This window comes from Diachasma alloeum, unplaced genomic scaffold, assembly GCF_001412515.2.
Source record: "Diachasma alloeum isolate Michigan unplaced genomic scaffold, Dall2.0 Dall_scaffold_00308, whole genome shotgun sequence".
NCBI lineage: Eukaryota > Metazoa > Arthropoda > Insecta > Hymenoptera > Braconidae > Diachasma > Diachasma alloeum.
Genome location: NW_021680447.1, coordinates 1,511,597 through 1,533,661, shown reverse-complemented (window position 1 = coordinate 1,533,661; position 22,065 = coordinate 1,511,597). Strand labels below are relative to the sequence as shown.

The 22,065-nt window shown below is 33.9% G+C and overlaps 1 protein-coding gene across 1 annotated transcript; it reads right to left on the bottom strand.

Moving 5' to 3' along the window:
- Positions 1–1,186: 1,186 nt before the first annotated feature.
- LOC107039845 (aquaporin) lies at positions 1,187–21,310 on the bottom strand. Its single transcript, XM_015259684.1, has 6 exons — positions 21,082–21,310; positions 20,597–20,759; positions 8,001–8,188; positions 6,488–6,631; positions 4,877–5,305; positions 1,187–3,769 (listed from the first exon to the last, which is right to left on the bottom strand). The coding sequence occupies exons 2-6, from the start codon at positions 20,724–20,726 to the stop codon at positions 3,764–3,766; spliced, it is 897 nt and encodes a 298-aa protein (XP_015115170.1). The 5' UTR covers positions 20,727–20,759; positions 21,082–21,310; the 3' UTR covers positions 1,187–3,763.
- Between the last annotated feature and the right edge of the window lie 755 nt (positions 21,311–22,065).

The following is a 22,065-nucleotide window of genomic DNA, read 5'->3' as shown; positions in this document are numbered from 1 at the left end:
GTCATATTTTTCATGAAATTAAAAAAAAACTAATAGTATAGATAATGTTTGTAGTAGTCCCCAACTATTGAAACCAATTCTAACTGTACTGCACAGTTTAGAAGGCAATAAATAATGAAATGCGGGCTTTTAACACGCGCGGCACACACCCCACGGGGTTATGGGCCCCCAGAACTCGATTTTTTTCAATATCTTTCAATATCTCATTGCAGATATAATTATCAGGAAAACGAAGATTTTGCAAGGATTAAAATTGAGAAGATCCAAGTAATTCTACTCAATATTTATGATTAAACATCAGAGCTTCCATTTGAGATCGAAAGTTTTGCAATTATTTTATTATTTTGAACTTCTAAAGTTTCAACTTCGTTTCTGTAGTCTAAATCGTTAGGACATGTTTTAAAATCTTGATTCAACAACTGAACAATCTACCCACGGCGGTAGCTGTGTGGATAGAGTGTGGGATTGGCATGAGGGAGACCCGGGTTCGATTCCCGGCTGGGTGGGGCCAAAATTTGTTACACTCTAAATCTCACGGTTTCATTGTCGAGCAGGATTTTCACAAGAGACAACTGTATCTGGGCAGGGTTTTCCCTCAAATGGTTTTCCCTTGTCCTTCGGCGAATGCGGTACAGGAGGTTGGGGGGTGGGAAGGGAACAAATCGTAAAGACCCGAAAGGGTATACGAGAAAAAAAACTAAACAATCTGAAAAAAAAGTTGGAAATGGACTTCTCGAGAATCATTTATGAAATAACTAACAAGTTCCAATTTCTGAAGTTGAGTTTTGTAATGAAAAATGTATAAAAATCATTCTTTTCCAATCAAAAAACTGTGTTGATATTCAGAATTCTAAAAACAAGATTTCCGGAAGTCGAAATTATTTCCATTATTTATTGATGGGCTAACGTTTGATTGAAAAAAAAAATTGTGACACCATTCCGCTGACGAATTTGATTGATTGAAAATTCTCCAGCATTTGGATATTTTTAACCCGTTTTATCTCTTCACTATTGCCTATAGATCACTTACCAAGGGCCATTAACTGTTAATTACAATAATTATCAATAGAAACTCGACCAAGGAAGTGATTTATTCCCCTTATCTACGCTCGTAACTAATAGAATAACAATTAAAAAGAGCATGAGGACAGGTGACGGATGAATAATAAACTCAACTCAGTGAAAATTAATTAAAATTCGTATTAAATATATTTGAACATTGAATGATAATTACATCTGTAATCAGTAAAAATAATAATACAAAATCTCAATCCAGCCCAGCATGAACCAAAGGACGATGACGAAGACAGTATCAACTTTACTGAAGGGTGATATGTATAATATAATATAGTGTATAATTTAAAGTTTTCGATGGTCGCGAGCAAAGTAATACCGGTCTGTACACCGACGCTTGAAAATTTATAGTTCGGGTGAGAACAATTAAAACTTCAACTCATCCCCTGTAATCTCTGGCCAAAGTCGGTTGAAGCTAATTCCCTCAAATGCGCATCACTGGTGGTTATTTCGTTACAACAAGTTCCATTAAAACGTAAAACAGGTTTTACGAAACTTGACGATAAATTTGAATAATCATTGTTTTATGGAGCACTCTAAAATACAATAACACTTGATAAAAATTCGCCTTAATTTTTTTTAAATTTCGCTTTGAATTAAAACGCTCGGAGAAGGTGAGTTCAACATTATTTTAGAGATCACTTTGGAGACAATTTCAGTTTCTGTAAAAGTCTCCTCTACATTTTATTCTCTCACTGATTTCTGAGTTAATTGATGAGTATACAAAATGCTTCTGTTTACCCATCGAATTCAGCACTTTGAAAGCATCTTTGACACGAAGTGGTTTAGAAAAATTCGTCAGAAGACATTTCTTGTAGGAAATTTAATAAACTAGAAGAAAACCTTCTGACATTTCGTCCTGAAGTCACTCGTTTTTGAGATAAATGATGGTTTAAAGAACGACAGTCATTAAGTATCTACGGATACACTGGGGTCACTCATCACCCCACTGGATTTTCTTGATTGTCAAATAGTAATTATGTTTAGAGGTTTCTGAGTACTATTGGCTCAGCAGAAACCTCAGTTCTGCGTCACGTGTAAATTGAGGCAAAAATTTTCGTGTCAAATGTTTGTGGTTTTTGCATTAACGTTACTTCATTCCATTGAGAAATCAATATTGTTTATTCTTCAATCTCGAGCATGGGGTCTCTACGTGAAAACACCATTCGATTTTTGTTGATGAGTTCAATTAAAAAAAAAACTATGAAGCGTTTTAAAAATAGAATTTTTCATCACTCGTCCGTAAAGTGAAATTTTATGCACGCTTCGCGTGAAAAATAGGATTCGACACTCGTGGGAAAAATTCGGCAAGTGCTACTCACCTCTCATGGGTCAAAAAACACTTTTACACACTCGTATCTAAATGCACTGTATTCCAATTTTCGACATTTCTCTCAGTGTTTAAATTATTTTTTCGTGGAATTGAACTGCATACATTCTAATCCTATGGATATGAATCTCTTCAGTAGAGGATATCATAAAAGTGTGAATGTAGCAATAGCGCGGGGTGATAAATCACCCCAGTGTATCCATAGAACAAGTGCCCAAGAGGTGTATACGTAGAGGGTTAAAATAGTATATTACGATAGAAGTGAAAAAAAGTATTAAAAAAAGTGAAAAGGGGTAAATTTGGCCGCCCTTGGCTCCACCTCGTGCGGCCAACTTCACACTCGTATCGAAATATACTATTTTTCATAGGTATCGTATGATGTTTCATAATACTGATGATAAACCGACGGTTCTTTGCCCGCGGAGCGTGCAAAGAAGTGCCCTTTTTTTCACTAGTGTCATAAAATTTTTTTATCGAATATTTGAAATCTACAAAACAAGTTTCATCACATTCTGTTTACTTTTTTTATACCAATAGCGTCATAGTATCCATTTTTCATCGATGTATTTTACCTCGTTATCGAGTAATAATAATTCCATCATTCATCGCAACAAAAAGTTGTGGATTATTGGGTTAATCAGTAATGGAAGTGACACAAATATTTGTTATTTCGGATCTTCTTATTGATTGAATAGATGTCTATAAATATCCCATCGTGAATTTCATAATTTACGGTATAATCAGAAATATTTATCAGTTTTTATCGATCAATCAGATGATATGTCCCTGCGATGGAAATATCACTGATGAATGAAATGATAATTAACGAAAACTTTTTGTTCACCAAACAAACTTAATATTTTGCGAGTATTGAAATTTTTCGTAAGTTATTTTTGTAGGATTTCATGCTCTACAAACAATTCTCTCTGACGTGTTGAACTCATCTCCTCTTGACAATTTTCCGTAAACTTAAACGTCAATTTTTGTTCTCCTAATATAACGCAATATATGAGTAGGTAATTTTCTAATTTTATATCACTTCTCAATTTGAGTTCTTTTCGTATAAAAATATTCACTCTGACAATGAGTGGCAACTATAACGCGGGCCTTTGAAATGTACCATTCATCGGTAACGAATTTAAATCTCAGAAAAGTCCCAATTAATATCTGAGGAAAGTTCGTCGAAAGCCCGGCGGAGGTGCTGGTTAACTTCTCACTTTCATTTCCTCGTCGTCGTATGGATGTCACTCATTAGTTCACTTTTGCGATTCCATCCTTTGGTTTCCCTTGATCTGAAACCACTGCAGGCAATTTTTTTACCCCTAGGAATTACAGTACTGTAGTCCAAAGTGAAGGAAATCAAATCTGAAAGACATGAATGAACAAATTAATTGATTATTTATGGAATTTATTTAATTGAGGCAAAATAATAATTGCCTTTCTCGGAAATTGAAGTAGATACGATAGGAAGACAGCAGTCATATTTTTCAGGCGAAGGGCATTGAATTCGATTTTAGTGGAAAAATTAAAAAATCGGAAATTCAAAAGTTCACTAGAAATTCAACGAAATTCTACAGGAAGGCGAGAATTCTTAATCTTACTTGAATTTTCATTGAAGACATGAATATTCAGGATCAAATTGAACTAAATTTTCAATTGGAGATTCAAAACGAGATTTACCTTCATTTTCCTGATTTTTTGAATTCTCATGGAATAATTTAATTGATCTGAAATTATGAATCTTTAATGATAAAACTCCTGATAAATTACAGTGAAACTGTCAGTCAATAAAAAATTCTAAGAAGTGTATAAATGTAAACCAAAATGATATGATACAGATTAATTTCCAAATATCTCCAAAACTGGTGGATTTAGACAAAAAATGAGAAGAGATTTCAGACATTTTTAAATATTTTACATTTTACAAAACACTAAATTATCTTGAGTATTAACAACCTTTAAGGGGAACCGGAACCCTTGCATATATGAACTTTTAGAATTGTATTTTCCCCGGGCAATTATTATTTTTTATTTACAAAACTACCCCGCTGTTTTAACAGTTCAATGACCGTGTCGGCAAAGGAGTTTTATAGATGAAAATTAATAATTGTCATTCCGTTTTCCCATAAAAAAAATTCGACAAACCTTTTCTATGATTTATAAAATTGTCTAATAAGAAAAGCATCTTTCGTCCTATAACTTCTAATCCACACAAAAGAACAAATTCAATAGAAAATAAATTAGTTTTACTTTACCAAAATACCCGCGAAATCTCTTATTAAAATTAAATTAATTGTTGTAATTTAATTCAGTTATTAATTAGGAAATCTCTTTCAAACTAATTTTGGTAATTGAAAAATCGCGTTCCTTACGAATGTAAGAACAATTCACAATCATATCCATTAAAAACAACATGACATTACAAGACATAACATGACAGCACGCGCATAAAACAAATTTCCCAAAAATTACCTCAGCCTTCTGTTGCTCTCCCGACCTGCCCGAGCCCTCAGGTCTCAGCGAAAAAATAGACCTGTAGAGAACGGAAGCAACGAGCGATCCTCCGAGCGGTCCAAACCAGTAGATCCAGTGATGACTCCAGTTGTTATTCCATATCGCAGGCCCCAGTGATCTCGCTGGGTTCATGCTGCATCCCGTATAAGGTGCCACAGCCATACAGAGAACAGCCACAGTCAAACCAAACTTGATGGCAACCGAGTCTGTATTCCTCTCGTTGCGCGCGTCCCAAATCGCACAGGTCATGAACATTAGAATTGCGGTCGCCATTATTTCTCCGAGGAGACCTTGAATCACTGATATGCTCTCGTGGAGATCGGTGATGCAGAAACTGTCGATTTTAGAGGGATCCCCAGCGTGGAGGAGCGTCTGAGGTGTAATTACCTGAAGATAACAATTAATTTCATTTGTTTGGGAAGAAATAACATGAGGCTATTGGGGTTTTTACGTGAATTTCTCATGACTTTGATGAAATGAAGAAAGTAATCGTGGAGCGAACTCGATTTTCAGTATTTTTACTGTATACTCTGACAAAAAAAATCCTATTATCTGACATCCACCATTTGCTATTAAATATTATATTATTTAATAGCAAATAATACAATATTTGTTAATTGCAAATAATATATTATTGTTGTTATTGTATATATTATTGTTTATTAGCAAATAATATAATATTTTTATTTTTGTTAATATTCAATTGAATATTCACTCATTTGGAGGACAATTGCATGAATAATAGCGATTTTCGGTCATTTTAAATACTTATTCTGAACAACATAACCGCCGAACCGCGGCGAAAGACAAACTCTATTTGGCGCCAAAATTTCGTTCATTTTATTGACAATTGTTGGTAGAAATTTCAGCTTTTTAAAAAATTAGCTTTTTAATAATTAACGATTGAAAGAAAACGGTTTCTCGCATAAATCCCGTCAAACTGAAGATAATGCTATGTCTGACTGTCTCATTTTCACGGGATTTTTATGTTCTTTGAGTGTGCCAAAGGACGGTTGGATAGTTTGGGAAATTAGGCCAATTTGACAAAAAAATTCGTTTGGACAAAATTAGTCATATTTTCAAAAGTCATAACCCCATCAATTATCACTATTTTTCAATTTTTCTTCTTTTTGAATTTTTATCTAATCGCCATCTTTTCAGAGAAAACTTGAGACAAAAATCCCCAGCATCGATTTTTTTACTCAACCGATTTGGCGTCGATCTGCTCATAATGTATTAAATTTGGGAGTGAAGTGGTGGAATAAAATTGTTATCAATAGTTTTTTACAGATAAAATCACAAAATTGGTGTGAGAACCCTTTTTTATTGCAAAGTGCAATTTAAAAAAATATACATAATCGTAAATCGTAAAAAATATTCATAATGCATAAAATATTCATAATCTCGTGAAAATTTCCCTTTCTGGATATTCATGAGAAACTCATGCTCTGGTTACTTGACTCCCCTCGTTCCACCACTTTTCTACTGAATTATCCTGTTCGAGTGTGATTATTGGGTAATTTCGGTTGATTTAGGAGGGTGTAATTACTATTTTTGCTATGCACTGACCTTCAGCATTCCATAACCCGCGATGGCGCCCAGACACTGAGCGAAGAAGTACACGGAAGCTGCTGTGAGAGATTTCTTGCCAAGGACAACCGAACCAACGGTTATCGCTGGGTTTATGTGGGCACCGCTGATGTGACCGATACTCTATAGTGAAATTAATGAACAAAATTATTTCCATTATCTGAGTGGCGAAGCAAATTCTGCAGGATTATTATTTTTTTCCCACGGAAATGTTTAAAAATACAAATTATTATAATTATAAAATCATATGGTGATTATGGCGAGAAGGTAAAGGAGAGAAGCGATTTCTCCGCAGAAATTTTTTATCAATTATGCGGTGAATTATTATAAAATTAGTAGATTTAGAGGAAAACGTCGAAGTTTTCAAGCAGGAAATTTAATTCTTGACATAAACGTTTTCTGGAGAAATTCCTTGAACCTCATTCTTCGAGTGCGATTTTCAAAATAATTAATTTTTTTATTAAACGTGCACATATTCATATTGAGGGGAAGTTCAGCGAATGAGATTGTCTCTCAATCGTCAAAAATTTAAGACCAGCCGAGTGGAATTTCCACTGATTTTTGGCTAGTAGATATAGTCGATTAGAGACAGACCATTCTTCCTCACTTCCTCCTATACCTGAAATCGTTCATTCGTCACATAGTTCTTTAATTAGTATTACGAAACAATTTGCTTGAGCTAGAAAACTGGTGAATTGATCATTTTGTCCATAAAAAATGATTTTAAAAAATTTACGTAGGATAAACGATGTATGTGTATTCCAGCTAATGAATAATTATGTTTTTCGCATTCAAAATTCTAACTTTGAATGAAACAGTCTATATACACAAGAGAAGTGATTTTCAGGGACCGATGTCATTAATTTTCAGGGGTCGGCATCAATCATTAGATTATAAATCTTAAAAAAATTTGCAACTTAAAATATCTAAGGTTTACTCATATTCACTAAAAATTAAGAAATAAGAAAATAATTGACAAGCTGGAATTATCAATTGCCTTAATTATTCAGTAAATAATTCTAAATTTCATAAAAGGATTTTGGATTAACCAAATAATCATCAATCTTCCGAAGTCATTTACAAAATACATGACATAATTCAGAATTTGAATATTTGAAAATTAATTGATAATTAATTTAATCGTTCAAAAATTGTTGAGTTATATTAACCAATTAACAATTTCAAAATTTTACTTTATTTAAAATTTATCATTATGCCGATGTCGGGAAATTATTCTATACAAGATGTATTTTTTTTACCGAACGAATCGTAACATATCCTCCAAACAAATATGTTTCTATTGAGTTGGGATTTCACTACACGATTACCTCGCCGTATACTAAAATTTACGCGATTTTATAGATCATTTTTATCCAACTTTTCTCACGGTATAGTTGTGGAGATAAGTGAATGAGCGGTATCACTCGCTTGGCGGTACAGGCACCGCTTTTACTACTGCAGAAATTCATCTGTATGAAATAAAATAACTCACCTGGATGATAAGCATAACAGCCAAGCCGAATACAAAGGATATTTGGAGAAGAGCGGGTGCATTACCCAAACTTCCGACGCAACCCATGCATCCCAGAAATACGAGGAGACCAGTGCCAATAAACTCGGCTAATCCACACTTGAAGGTATCCCACCTCGAGGACTCCTCCTGGAAGAGGTCTTTCAACCCTGAAAACAAACCACAACAGACTCGTAACTCCAGTGAGTTTAAATCCGAATGCTTCTGTGCATTGAATAGATAAATCCTGTTTAAAGTTTGTGCCTTGAAAAGTGGAAAACCACTTGAAGTGATTGGTATTCATTCTGACTTCAGTAAATTTAATTTTCTTCTACTTCAATGGTGCAGTGGGAAGAGAAAATTAGTGGGAAAAGTGACAGGGCGATTATTCTGGGGGAAATCTGTGGAAGTGGTTGGTGTTTATAACCACAAAGAGATTTTATGAATTTTTCTAATTCATTTTTTACTACTTCAAATGCACATTCGTTGATTATTAGAAATATCTTATTATTATATTTTATTATATTATTAGATAATTTCCAAGGAAAAACAGTTTTGATTTTCAGAGACATGTCACTGATTTTCAGGAACATGTAATCGATTTTCAGGAATTTATTCCCGATTGTAAAATTCAGTGAGTGCACAATTCTGAAATTTAATGATTTTGAGAAAATCCTAAATTATCATTTTTAGGGTGAACTAGCGAACGGGAGATTATATTATATTATACTAATTTATTTTATTGTTTTCTTTCCAATTTTTCTTTGCGGTTAGATTAAATTAAATTTATTGGATTCCATTCCCATTGTAGTATACAAATTGTGGGAACAGTTTTTCTCATTTTCAAATGAAGAGATATTTATGATAAATAATAAGGAGAGTATTGATACTGTTTCTTGGGATGATGATCGATTCGCAAGAAAGTAAAAATTTCGATTTTTCAATGTCTCCGGAAAGTTTTAAAATTGATAAATTTTTTCAAATAATGAAAGAATACCCATCAATTCAATTTCTATCCTCACATTTTGATAGAATATATAAAAAAATAGCAAAGAATAAAAATTGGAGATGAAAAATTTTATTGGATTAATATAATGTAATTTTATAAACTGCAAAACATTTTATATCGAGAATTATCAGCACCGAATAAACACCCTGATTTATCTCCTGTTACCACTTCACTCAACATTTGATTACAATGAGTGGGTAAATCACAAAACATTTGTTGAAATTCTCCGGACTCAAATTTATCGGAGTTTCGTATTTCCACGGGTCTTTGAACCCTCCAACATCCATTAAATCCCAAAAGCGAATGACCTACATGCGTGAAACATTCGTACAATGACAATGGAATTAGATTGCAGAGTGGTAACACCAGGGTCAACGGTGGATTACCATAAAACCATGAATGTTATGTTGCGCAATGGGATCCGATTAAATGGAATTATACTCGAATGAAAATCCAAAATATGCAATCAATTGGTGCATTAATCTCCATCACAAGTATTTTCGGCATCGCAGAATAATTTTGCGAACATATTTATTTGTATTCTTCTAACGCCTTTTTTTATCAGAATAAATCAAAAGTTTTAAATGCTAAAAATTTACGGAAAGAGTCACGTAATCGTGGAGCGAACTCGATTTTCAGTACTTTTTCACTCCACACTGTTAGAAAACTATTGAAATTTCATGAACAACTGACTCATAATTTTTAGAAGAGTGGCATTGAAATCGTTTTAGGGAGAAAAGAATGATGAACTTTCTGATTTCACTGAATTCAATGAAATTTGACAACTTACTGGAATTTTCAATGACAATATGAATATTCAGTACCAAATTACGCTGAATTCTCAATTTATTAAGAATTCAATAATATATTTATCTGAATTTTCCGTATTTTTATCAATTTTTGTGGATTAATAGCACTGACATTTATAGTTTTCATTGATTCTACCATAAAATTCTGAATTTTCAATGACGAAATTCCTTGAAATGTCAGTGGAACAATAATGTGATAAAAATTTCCAAAAAGTACACCGGAAATTTCAGCCAAAAAAATTTAACATCACCATCAAAAAGTTTAACAAAAATTTAACAGTGCATGTCAGGGAAAATAGTCAATTTTTCTCCGTTGACCCGAGAAAATTTACTGAACGTGAGGGTAATTTGTGGCGAAACTGTAAAGTTTACGCTGCATTCCATCAGAAATTATCCCAGTGAACCCGAATGATTGCTCAAATACTACATCTAACTTTTCTCCAACGAAGAATTATTTTTTACCGAACGCGTTCGGTAAAATTTCGGTTCCATTCATCCCCATGACCTTCAGATGGGTGCAAAACAAATACCCTTCTGGTCTGGGAAACTTTACTGTACGAGAGGATAATTTTTGCATCCATAGTCGTTTTTTTTTTATCGAATGAATCGTAAAATATCCTCTAGCATAATACAAACATGTATTTTTTCATTGAATTACATTTCACGCCACGATTACCTTTCGTACAGTAAAATTTGCCACGGTTTTCTCGGTAATTTTTATCCAACTTTTCTCTCCGTGTACAGAAAAAAGTATTTTCTGCATATGAAATGAGGTCGATTCAATTTTAGGTTTCACTCGGATTCATTCATTCATCAAGAGCATAATGAGGAAATTCAACTCGGTGCTTTCTACGTCTGAATCTAGCCCCTGGCAAATGAAACTGTCGCGAAAGCAATTACCTTTTCTGGTGGGTCGTTGCTCTAATTCTCGTGAACAGAAGGAGAAAGAAATTCAGGGAACCTTTAGGATTTTTTCAGAGGATTTTTCCTATTTTATTATTTGAAATATAATTGTATCGCTGATGGCGGATTTCGGGGATAAATATCAATGGACATTCTGAATTTAGTCACTCACGAGATCATTTCATAATTTATAAAAGTGGACTTTATGAATTGAATTGAGCATTTTGTGACTATCTTGGAACGAGAGAGGTTTTTGAACAATTTTCATAAATGTTCTTGAATTGTTCATCAACTAAAAATTAGTTCAATTGAAAATTCAAGTAAGTCATGAAATTTTGGTTTTATTTCTGGTTGCAAATTTTCGAATTTACTTGGATTTTAGCTGAAACTTCCAATTTTATTTGTCTTTTTAACCAAAAAAGCAATCAATTCTATCCATCCGTAACAATTTCTTTCCAACAGTGTCAAAGCGCTCATAAATTTTAAGATTATTCAGTGAATAATGGTTTTTCGTAAAAAAATAAATAATAGTCTTTCGTTTTTCGGAAAATTTAGTTTTCTACGAAAAAGCTCGTTCAATATTTTACAAGATATCTCTTCCCTTCAAACTAAATCCAAAAGAAAAAATAGTTCCGTATCATAACTTAGATTTTTTTCCAAATTCGTGGATAACATTATAGATTAATGCGCAATTTTATCAAGAACATCAACGCCTCGATGTGAAAATTATGATAAAGTTAAAATCACCTCGCACACTCGCAATAGCAAATTATAAATGAATGGAATTCACACACGAAATCTCGAAAACGAAAGTCCACCGTCATGTCCACCTTACTCATCTCGCGATAATTATCCCGCTTTAATGAGAAATGAAATAAACTCGTGCAGGTGACTCTCATCGTAATTACGATGAAAGTTTCGAGAACTCATTAGAGGAATAGCAAGAGCAACCAGTGTATGTGATCCCCCGCCCCCCTCCCAAGCTATTCTACTGTGATTGTTAATGTGAGAGAATTTTATTCGAATGAGGATAATCAGAATGCACATTTGCCAAGGATACTCGTGAATCGTGAGTGTTTACTCAAAATTTCACTTTGAATTGCGATTTGTGTTGAAAGTTGATTAGAAAATCTCGAATCCACTTATTAAATTTCCATTTCAATTATTTTTTATTTCGTTTAGAGGGAATCATCATGAGATTTTTTTTACTAAATTGATTCTTTGGCCATAATACGGTCATAAATATATAAACATTTTTTTAGATTTAGATTTTTTTAAATTTCAGTTTAATTATTCCGGGGAAATTAATGAAAAATCAAGGAAATTCAGAGAAATCTTTCTTTGAATTCTAGATTGCTCAGAATCTTCCGGAAATTCCTTCAAAAATTCTTGAAATTCCAACAATTTTTACATGAAATTTCAGATCGAATTCAGGTCGGTCATGAATTTCGTCTTCCTGTTACAAAAAAAATCGGACTTTACCAGAATTTTCAGAGAAACTTGAAATTCCAGTGATTTGAAAATTGATAATTTCATGGAGGAATCCATGAACTGTAAATTTGGGAAATTCTGGGAACTGTAAATTTCAGTTCAATTATTCCGGGAGAAATAATTAAAAATCACGAAAATTCAGAGAAATCACTCCTCGAATTCTATATTTCTCAGAATTTTCAGGGAACTCCTTTAAAAATTTCAGGAGTTCCAAGAATTTTAAAGGAGCACCCTGAAAATTCATTTTCACTGAAAGATTCATGTAAATTGTGGAATTTGCGCCTTCTTGCCGCTAAAAAAAAATGAGACGCTACTTAAATTTTCAGAGAAACTTAAATCGATTTCAAGGTCTCTTTCTGGAAAGTTTTTTTTTTATTTAATGTTTCCGGAAAGTTAAGCCAATTTTTTTTTAACAGTGCGACAATATCTAGAATCATTATCTGCAATCAACAAAAGCCCGGATTGTTCGAATGCCAGTCGATAACAGGCGCCATACCGACAGTCGCTATTTGCTCAGCCAATAACAGAGGCATCTCTCTCAACCGACATTCGAAAACAGTCGGGAAAAAAATTAAGGAAAATAGGCAAGCAGGAAAATATGGTTGACGACACATGCAACGAAATCTTCCACTTTTCCGCATTATGCAATTCCAAGAACATCAGATCAGACAGAAAATAACTGACTGAACTATCGTTCGATCGTTTCTCATCTTCACGTTTTACCACTTGATTATACCGTGATTATGCGTTATCTTTGTTTACAACAGGTTTCAGTATTCCAATTTGCAACAAATTCCCAGAAATCACTCTGAGACATGAAGTTATTATCAAATCCGGTAGACAATGACTGTTACCGAAGAATTCCTGAAACTCCTTCGTAATAACTTTGCTATTGTCGTGATTGAAACGCTACATAACTTCGAGTGACGTTAAATGCGGTGAAATTACGTGTTTAAATCAACTGAAATTCCGTGTTCCACATTTTTTATTCATTTCACAAATGTTTTTATTGAAATTTAGTAAACTCATTGGTAGATTTCAATGAAAATGTTTCAATGATATGAAGTAAACACTTTATTTGATACAAATGTTAATAAATTCTAAATTTCTACATTAAAAACATTTTACGGCAAGCAAAAAAATATGTTTCTTTGAGGAAAAAATTAATTATTATATATAAATAATGGTACATCAAGTCATCAGGCGATTAAAGTATCATTTAACGAATTGAACTCATATCAGGGATCGGCGTCAATCATTAGATTATTAATATTGAGAGAAACTGCACTCTACAATAATTAAGGTTTACTCATCTTCATTGAAATTTGGAAAATAATAAAATAATTGGTAATCGAAATTGTCAATTTACTTTTGAGTAAATAATTCTAAATTTCATAAAAAGGATTTTCGATTAGCCAAATAATCGTCAATCTTCTGAACTCAGTAATTGATTGATTATAGTATATTAGAGTACAAGGGCACAAATTTCGTTTTCGACGAATGTGAAGTTTACAGGCCGAGCCGAAGGCGAGGTCCGCGGCTTCGCCCCCCCCCCCACCGGGGGCTTCGCCCCCTGGACCCCCTTTTCTCGTGGGGGGCTCCGCCCCCACACCCCCCCTCCACCCCCAAACTTCATCACGCACTTATCATATAAAATAGTATACGCAACACGTGCGGACAGCAGCCGCCCGAGTGAGTAACCGCCTGCTTTCCGCACTAGTTACGTAATGTACTGTTTCAAACCCCATAATCATACTCAAACTCCACAATCAATTTTATTTGAATGGATAAGAACTCTCTTCTGCAATTTATTGATTATTTTTGATTGAAGAAAAGCCCAACTATTCCAAAGCGCAAATATTATTTTTGAAATACAATCATCTCATTTTTAACACAATTCACTTTATTTGAACGATAAAAAACTGTCTTCCACAACTTCCATTTAATACTTCTTTCAATTTGTTGAATAAAATACCCTTTATTTTAACTAAAAATACTCTTTAATATTAACAAAAAATTATTTTATGTCACTGGACCCGATTTATCAGGCCTTCCATAATAAAATAAACCAAAACCATCAAGTTTGGAAAAATGAGTTTCTGAAATCTAGTTTTCCTCCACTAATGAACGTACTCTTCCCACATGCAAGAATTGCACCACTCCAGCCTCTCAGTTCTTCCGTCAAGATCACAATGATCTATTCAGAATGATTCCCAACCCAAATGAATCCTCGTGACCCTTACAAGGAACATCTCCCTCGAATTGCGAATACATTTCAACCAGAAGTGAATTCATCTCCTTCGCATATAAACACGGAATGGTTCAAATAAGCACAGGTAACGGTCCTCCGAAAAATTTCTGCCAGCCCCTCGGGCTGACAGTTAAAAAAAATACTGAGGGTAAAGCGTTCGCTAAATTCTTGCTTGAAATAATTTATCCCGAATGAACTCCGAGCGCTTCCGCGTTTTTACTGAAATGGCCTGAATGATGGTTTCGCACGTGACTGGCGTAGAAGGTTACAAGTGTGACAGTGGGTCAAGTTCATGGGCTGGTTATTGCCCGTTTAGACTACCTCTCATGTATATTTTTCCCGCTAGGTATTTGCGTGCAGATTTTTACGAGGAATTCAGAACACTTTGTAATCATCCTTTAATTATGGGGAGAACATTATTCTGATTAATTTATTAGAATTATTATTCCAAACAATAAATTCATTACTCATCAATTGATACCTTCACATTGATTAATTCTTCCAATTTCAATTTCTTTCATTTTTTAAATGAAAATTACTGAAATATCAATTCTACTGAATTAGCAATTGTCGTTCAATGTTTAAAAAAAATTATAGTGAATTATTTGAATTGAGTGCAAGTGCTGAGACAACAGTTTGAGCACCTGCACTTGATTAATTTCCACAATGAACCGTCATAACACTGTAATAATTATAAAACGTCATTCGAATGCTCAAGTTTGTATCGACCGGTATCGATCGATCATCAACATCCTGGCTTGTGCGTCAACAGCGGAGGTCACTCCGACTATTCAGACTTTTGCACTCAAACACAGCAAAAACCAATGTTTGAATTTCACACACCTTTGTAGACATTTTTCAAACACTAAAAAACGTCTGAACAAAATGAAAATTTGCCTGAATTTCAAACATAATTTAAAATGTTTGGGCACGGGTTTGTCTGAAATTCAGACACAATTTCATTTTATTCAGACGTTTTTTAGTCTCTGAAAAATGTCTACAAGAGGTGTGTGAAATTCAGACATTCGTTTTTGCTGTGAAGCACTTAGCAATTCCACCGGAATGCAATGGGCATCGACTCGAAACAATTCTGCGATCTTGCAATTTGTGTCGGTAGCATTCAGTGCTACCGACACTGTTTTGACTGAAATTCCCGATACACTTTTTAGAAATTTTTATCAATCCAGTCCCACTGAAATTCACAATGTGATGACGAAATCAGTGGGAATTGTAAATTTTTGTTGCATTATTCCATGAAAATTGATGAAATCAGGAAAATTTGGCTAAATATATTATTGAATTAGTAATTAATTGACAATTCTGTGTAATTTGGTGATGATCACTCAAGTTTTGAAGGAAACTTCGAGTAAATTAGAGAATTCTGCTGCTGCTGCTCAAAAATGTTTGATTCTATTGTATTTCCAGTGAAATGTCATTTTTTTCAACATTTTACATTATATTTTTTTCTCAATTAAATGTGCACCACTCGTACTTGAAAAAAATGTCAAAAATCTTTTCATGAGTCAACTGTTTCATAATAAATGGATCTTGTAAATGGGATATTTGTCATTTCGGGATCTTTCATTGTTTTTCATCTGATTCGATACAATCTTATAACTATTCTATTCATCGCCATGTTCATAAATGTTTTGTTGGGATCAAGGGAAATTTTGGTGAAATAATATAACAACATTCATTAATTTATCGTATTATTTCGCCGAGTTGTCCCTTGATCCCAACCGAAGACTAGTTTCAATTTTTTTATCTAAAATTGATGACAAAATGGAGGAAAAAACGACCTGATATCACAAACCTAATTTCTTGAGCCAAATGTATCCCCCCTTGAGGTATTTTCTTAGCTAAAATTACGATCATAATTTTTTTAGCTCATAATGGAGCTTTCATTCAAACTCTAAGTCGAACTTTATTAACATCAAATGAATAATTTGTTAAATATAACCAAAAATGTGGTCCTTTGAACTACAAGTGAATTATTTCGGATCAAATAAGTTGTTTATCTGATTCTCAGCAATGATTTACTTGGAATTAACGAATTATCTAGTTCATACAACTAAAACATTTCAGTTGCAAAAAAAATATTGGATAGAAAAATATTAAACAAAGGACTTTATTTGAAAAGACTTTCAATAAAAACACAATGACCAAATTACCTAAATCTCCTCAAGTGTCCCATAAATGGGTTCTTCACTTTATATCTCATCACTCGTGAACAATGGCATAAAAAATTCATAATTCCCCCCTCCCCCAGTTAAGAGTTATGAATGGACTTGTCCAGTTGAACTGAGACAATATCTGGTAAAAGTAGTTCCACCCGATAATACGAGTCTGCACGCTCATTAAATCCAACGAATTACCTTTCCTACTGGGCCAGTGGATAAAGCCCCACATTCTTCACGACTCTAAAGTCCATTTGTTCCAGGGCACCAACCTCTGCAGTTAATTCCTAATTTCTCATTTTTTTTCATTGTTATATTATTACCCAATGGCAATTACACCCTTGAGAAGTTTCCAACACCTTCGCGAATTACACGAAAGTCACTCTTGGGAAAGAAAGGAGAAAATTCAAGAGTAATGTACTTTCTTTTTGAAGTGGCCTCAGATAGGACAATTTAATGACGTGTAGGCCTTTGTCTACATTGGATAATCAAAGTAGTGAGATCCTTTCGGGAATTCCTTATTCCCTAGAATGTGAGTGGCAGCAGAAAGTGGAATTTTTCCTTATTTTGTTATGATAATTTTATGACGAGAAATTTAGGATCATTAGGGAACAATTGATGAGTCATTTTTGCATCATAACATTGATTTACAAACTATAACAAAGGATGGACTAGTGTTTGTTACCATATGAGATAAATTATTTGCTTCTCTAATCTAAATTACAAGAATTGAAAAAAATCATCATGAGAATTTTTTTTTTAATTCAGGTAACGTTTTCTATCACCGATGTATTCGGCTATAATTTCACTTTATTCATAGGTATTACTATAGCCATAACTATAGTTATAAATACCCACATATGACTCCCGCCAATGAATTTAGCTAATTTCAATAATTTACCCATTACAACAACAGGGCTATACAATGCTTTCTTGCATTTCTCATGCATTCACGACGAATGCATGTATTATTTATGGTAAAAAACTAGGTATAAGGCCCAACGGGTATATTTATAACGCGAGGAGCGCGCAAGATACTGTAGTATTAGAAATTCTTCATACGTGGATTGAGAAAATTGCGAAGCCATTGTTGCATTGTAAAATTAATCCACAAACGTAATAACAATGGGCGTAAAATTTTGGTTAAATATAATATAAGGAACTGTGGAATTAAGCCCCCATTTAAATTGAAAGAAATTCATTCGTATCACAGAAGCGGTCTAAAAACCTAATGTATTATGGATAAAGTGACTTAGTGTTGAAAATTAGCAATGGTAAAAAAATCAATAAAAATAACACGTGATATGGTGATAAATCCATGATTTGATTTAATTTGCAGAGATTTGCAAATTTCACGATTCAAATGTTCTTTGTTTTTTTATCACACTCACCCGTGAGCCTGGTATTATATATTAGAAAAAGAAATTTAAAAAACAATTGAAGCAAAAAAATGTGAAGTCATCACTGGATTTATACTGACGAAATTGAAAATTTTATGATTGGAAATTTCTCGTCAATACCTCAGAAGAGACATAAAAGATGATTGATTAATTTTTGTTTTATGAGCGGAACTACACAACGTGAAATGCATCGTTTGAATAATTTGTTGTCAATTTACACGAAAACAAGTGCCTGGAATGTTTATTTCGACACCTACATAAGCTTTTTTGGCATTTTCAATTTGCAATTTCAATTCTACCAATTATGACACGGATTTTAAATCTTGGCTGAAATTACCGGCAAGCTTCTTAGACATTTATTCCAAGTTATAGATCCCCGGAATTTCCAAGTCATTCCATCACTGAAAATTCACAATGTGATGAAAGAAAGATAATAGAAATTATTTCCGGAGAAAAAACGACCAAAAATTACAAGAAAAATCCAGTAAAATTGATCTGTCCTGTACCTTTTCTCCAACAACTCGAAAACCCCATTGTTCGCTAGCGAAAAATTAGGTTCTGTGACTTAAAAGAAAAATACCTGATATACGGTTCCGGGATACTTGATCCCCGAAACAATGTTCTCCATAAAAACGGTAAGAAAAAGAAGAAAAACTTGATTGAAAAAATTAATAAATACAAATAAACATGAAACTCCGAAGTCGCAGACATTATATCAGCAAATACAAGGATCTTTGAACTCAGGTCAATATTTAATTGAACAACGTCCATTTGTTAAACATGTTTAAACAAATTCAGAATGACAGAAAATTGCTCCCCGGAAATCGCTCCCGGATTTTCCGGGAACGAATTTTCGGGGAACAAGTCTCCGGTAACGATTCTTTTCTTCCTGTTGCTGAAAAATTCGGATTTTTTGGCCATGCTAAAATTCAAGCTTATTCAAACTCATTTATAGATTAACAGAATGCCGATAATTTTCTAAATTTTTGAACAAATTTCCCGTCCGAAGTTATGAATATTTTTACAAATCGAAGTACATTAATCTCCAAGAAATGCTGATGAAAATCAATTTGCTTTAGGTTAAAGAAATATTAATAACTTTGTGCAACAAATTTATTTGAATATTTTGACAAGACAGTGGCCTCCTGTTACTCCTTAAACGAAGCTTATGCTACGTTAGCATGAAAAATCTCTTTCTTGCGATCTATTTTCACCTTAATTCTTGAAAAAAATATTTCTGATAATTGTCTACTGTTTATTGTCCATGAAATTTACAATTTTTCGTAGCAGTAATTCGCACAGTTTTATTCCCCATCAATATCGAAATGGTTATCTTCATATTTGCACATCACGTAATATCCCACGTGTCCAAGTTCAGCATCCAGCAGATCAATACCAGCCGCCTGGACCGGCCCAGAGGGGCGTCCAACCCACAACAGTTCCCGCATCCCCCTCCACCGAAGTATGAAAAAAATTTCCAATGCGACCTTGAGTCTCACGACCACCTCTGATAGTACCCACAATCATACTCAACCCATCCAACGTGTCATATCATCACAAGCACTGTTTAATTACGATTTAATTACAATCCAACTCATTTATAGTCTCCGGCATCATTAAGTGTATGCAGTGCGCCGCGCAGTGGTGCTGACGCAGAAGAGGGGAGACAAAACGAGACTTTCTATTCCGAAAATTGCTTTGGAAAAATATAAACAGGATATTTGTTTTGGTGAGGAGGTCTTTGACCGTGAGGACCTACTTATTTCAATTCACAACGAATCGCGGGGATTAGTATTCCAGGATCGAAGGAGATAAATAAACTTTGCCCGATTCTACCCGGTTTTTCTCTTTCCCATTTGGGTCGAAATTACGGCGGACTTTCAACTACTTCGCACGAATATTATTTGCGAATCTGTTCGAAAATTGTTTGAAAGACCACAGAATTTTCCAATATTTTTTCTATTTATTTTAATGAGACGAATTAAATTGTCTCATTGATTTATAATTATTTCAGTATTTTGCAACGAAAATTATTGTTTTACATATTCTAATATCAGTCGTTAGAGAAATAAGTAAACATTACAATTGATAATTCGTAGTAATTTTTCCGAAAATACAAAAATAGATTAACAGAACAAAAACAAAAGGTGGGTTTGTGGTGGGCAATTTTCAATTGCAATAGTGATATTTGTATTCCCATCATTCATATTCCTAAAGTCTGCTCTCTCCATTGAAAAATTGAAAAAAAATTGTGTAATCTATTCACTTATTATAATCGCCAAAGATCCCTTCGTGTCTTACATTTTATCTAATTTACTTGTAATTTTTACCAAAAGTATTGTCATCTTTACGAAGATTATTTAGTTTTTACTAGAATTTCTGCAAAAAAATGGAATACTCTAGAAGAAATTACATTTTACCGCAAAAGAATAGTTTTTTTGACATTTTCTCCTGGAGCCACTCATTCCCGACTTATTTACCGAAATATCCTGCCCCATTACTGAATTCCAAAATAATAATTCTCATCGTTTTACTCACAAGGAGCCTTGATCTTGGCAGCATTGCTGAGTCTGGCAGCCGAGGGCAGACTGATAGTTGTCTTAGCTTTTCCGTTGGCAGTCTCAGTGATGCCATTGGACGTCACAATCGATATATTACTCTGCTCCATGATGTCAGTGAGACAGGACTCGTCACGGTGTATCTGAAACGACAATCGGAAGATCGTTGTCACTCTCGTTACTCTGAGTATCAGAAATTTACAAAGTTCATATTGATCTCTTGATATCTATTCCATTGCCATTGATAACAGATGCAATCTGTGGTAGCTCACACTGATAATTATCGAATTATCATGCCAAGAATCGATTTATTTGCGATAGGGGATACTGATTTTAATCGCTGAATTGACGAAATTCCAGAGAATGAAAAAACAGTTTTTCTGATAAGAAAAATTTAACTCGATTAATAATCAGCATTCCACGTGATAATTCATGAAAGAAAAATTATTGCACTCAAACACTCACCAACAATAATTAACCGAAATTACTTTCACTTATTATTATATTTTTTTTTATAAACAAAGAGATTCAACACTCGATTACTAATTTTTACTGGTTTATTTAGTGACCGAATCACTGGAGAGTGAAATGAAAAATTAATTTAATCTCGTGGAAGTTAATAACATTGCCTGAAGGCTTTGAGTCTTCGCGTGGTTGGGAAGAGACTGAATTGCTTTGGAACGCGCACGCTCCTTCTATATGTAGAAAGCCCTCCACTACAGGCTGACTACTGCAGACCTGCCTCCCGTTATGCTTTTTCGAAATGCCAACGATTCACTAGCATCGGGTTTGCACCCCTTTGCACACGTGGTCCGACACGCTCGGGAAAAACAAAAATATTTTTGTTTTCGTCGACACCTACTTGCACTTTTATTCTTACACTAATTTGTGGGAGATAAAGGGATTTTTGGCAGGAATATATGTTCGCAGTTGGGGACACATTTTTCAGCGGATTTATTTTATTTGAGAACAATTCGGGAGAAATGGAGGAACAAAAATACATTTCGGTGATCACAGAGAGAAAAAAGTTGTGGTTTTCAGGGGCATATTGAGGATTGGCGATTGTGAAATTCAATGAGTGTGAAATTCAGAAGTTCAGGGATTTTGTCAATGATTTTCAGTGACATTACACTGTTAGAAAATTACTCTTGAAATTTCAAGTGAATCTCGATTTTCAGATGTATTCGACACTGAAAAACCCAATTTTCTTGAATTTTCAAGATGAATGAGAAATTTAGTGGCCGCTTTCATTTGAAATTGCATTCAACTTCACAACATCGAAACAACAAAACATCGTGTATCACTTATTTTCAGGCAAATGCCACTGATTTCTACACGAAGAATAAAGTTGGAGAAAAATTACCGAACAAGTCAAGTAATCGTGGAGCGAATTCGATTTTCAGTAGTTTTACATTCTGTGTCGGGGAAAAAGTGCGAGACTAATAGTGA

Coding starts and splice junctions, on each gene's coding strand:
- LOC107039845 (XM_015259684.1), bottom strand. CDS start 20,726: ATGGAGCAGAGTAATATATCGATTGTGACGTCCAATGGCATCACTGAG. Junction 6,632..8,000: donor CTGTTATGCTTATCATCCAG/GTGAGTTATTTT, acceptor ATTTCACTATAG/AGTATCGGTCACATCAGCGG. Junction 5,306..6,487: donor CGGGTTATGGAATGCTGAAG/GTCAGTGCATAG, acceptor TGTTATCTTCAG/GTAATTACACCTCAGACGCT.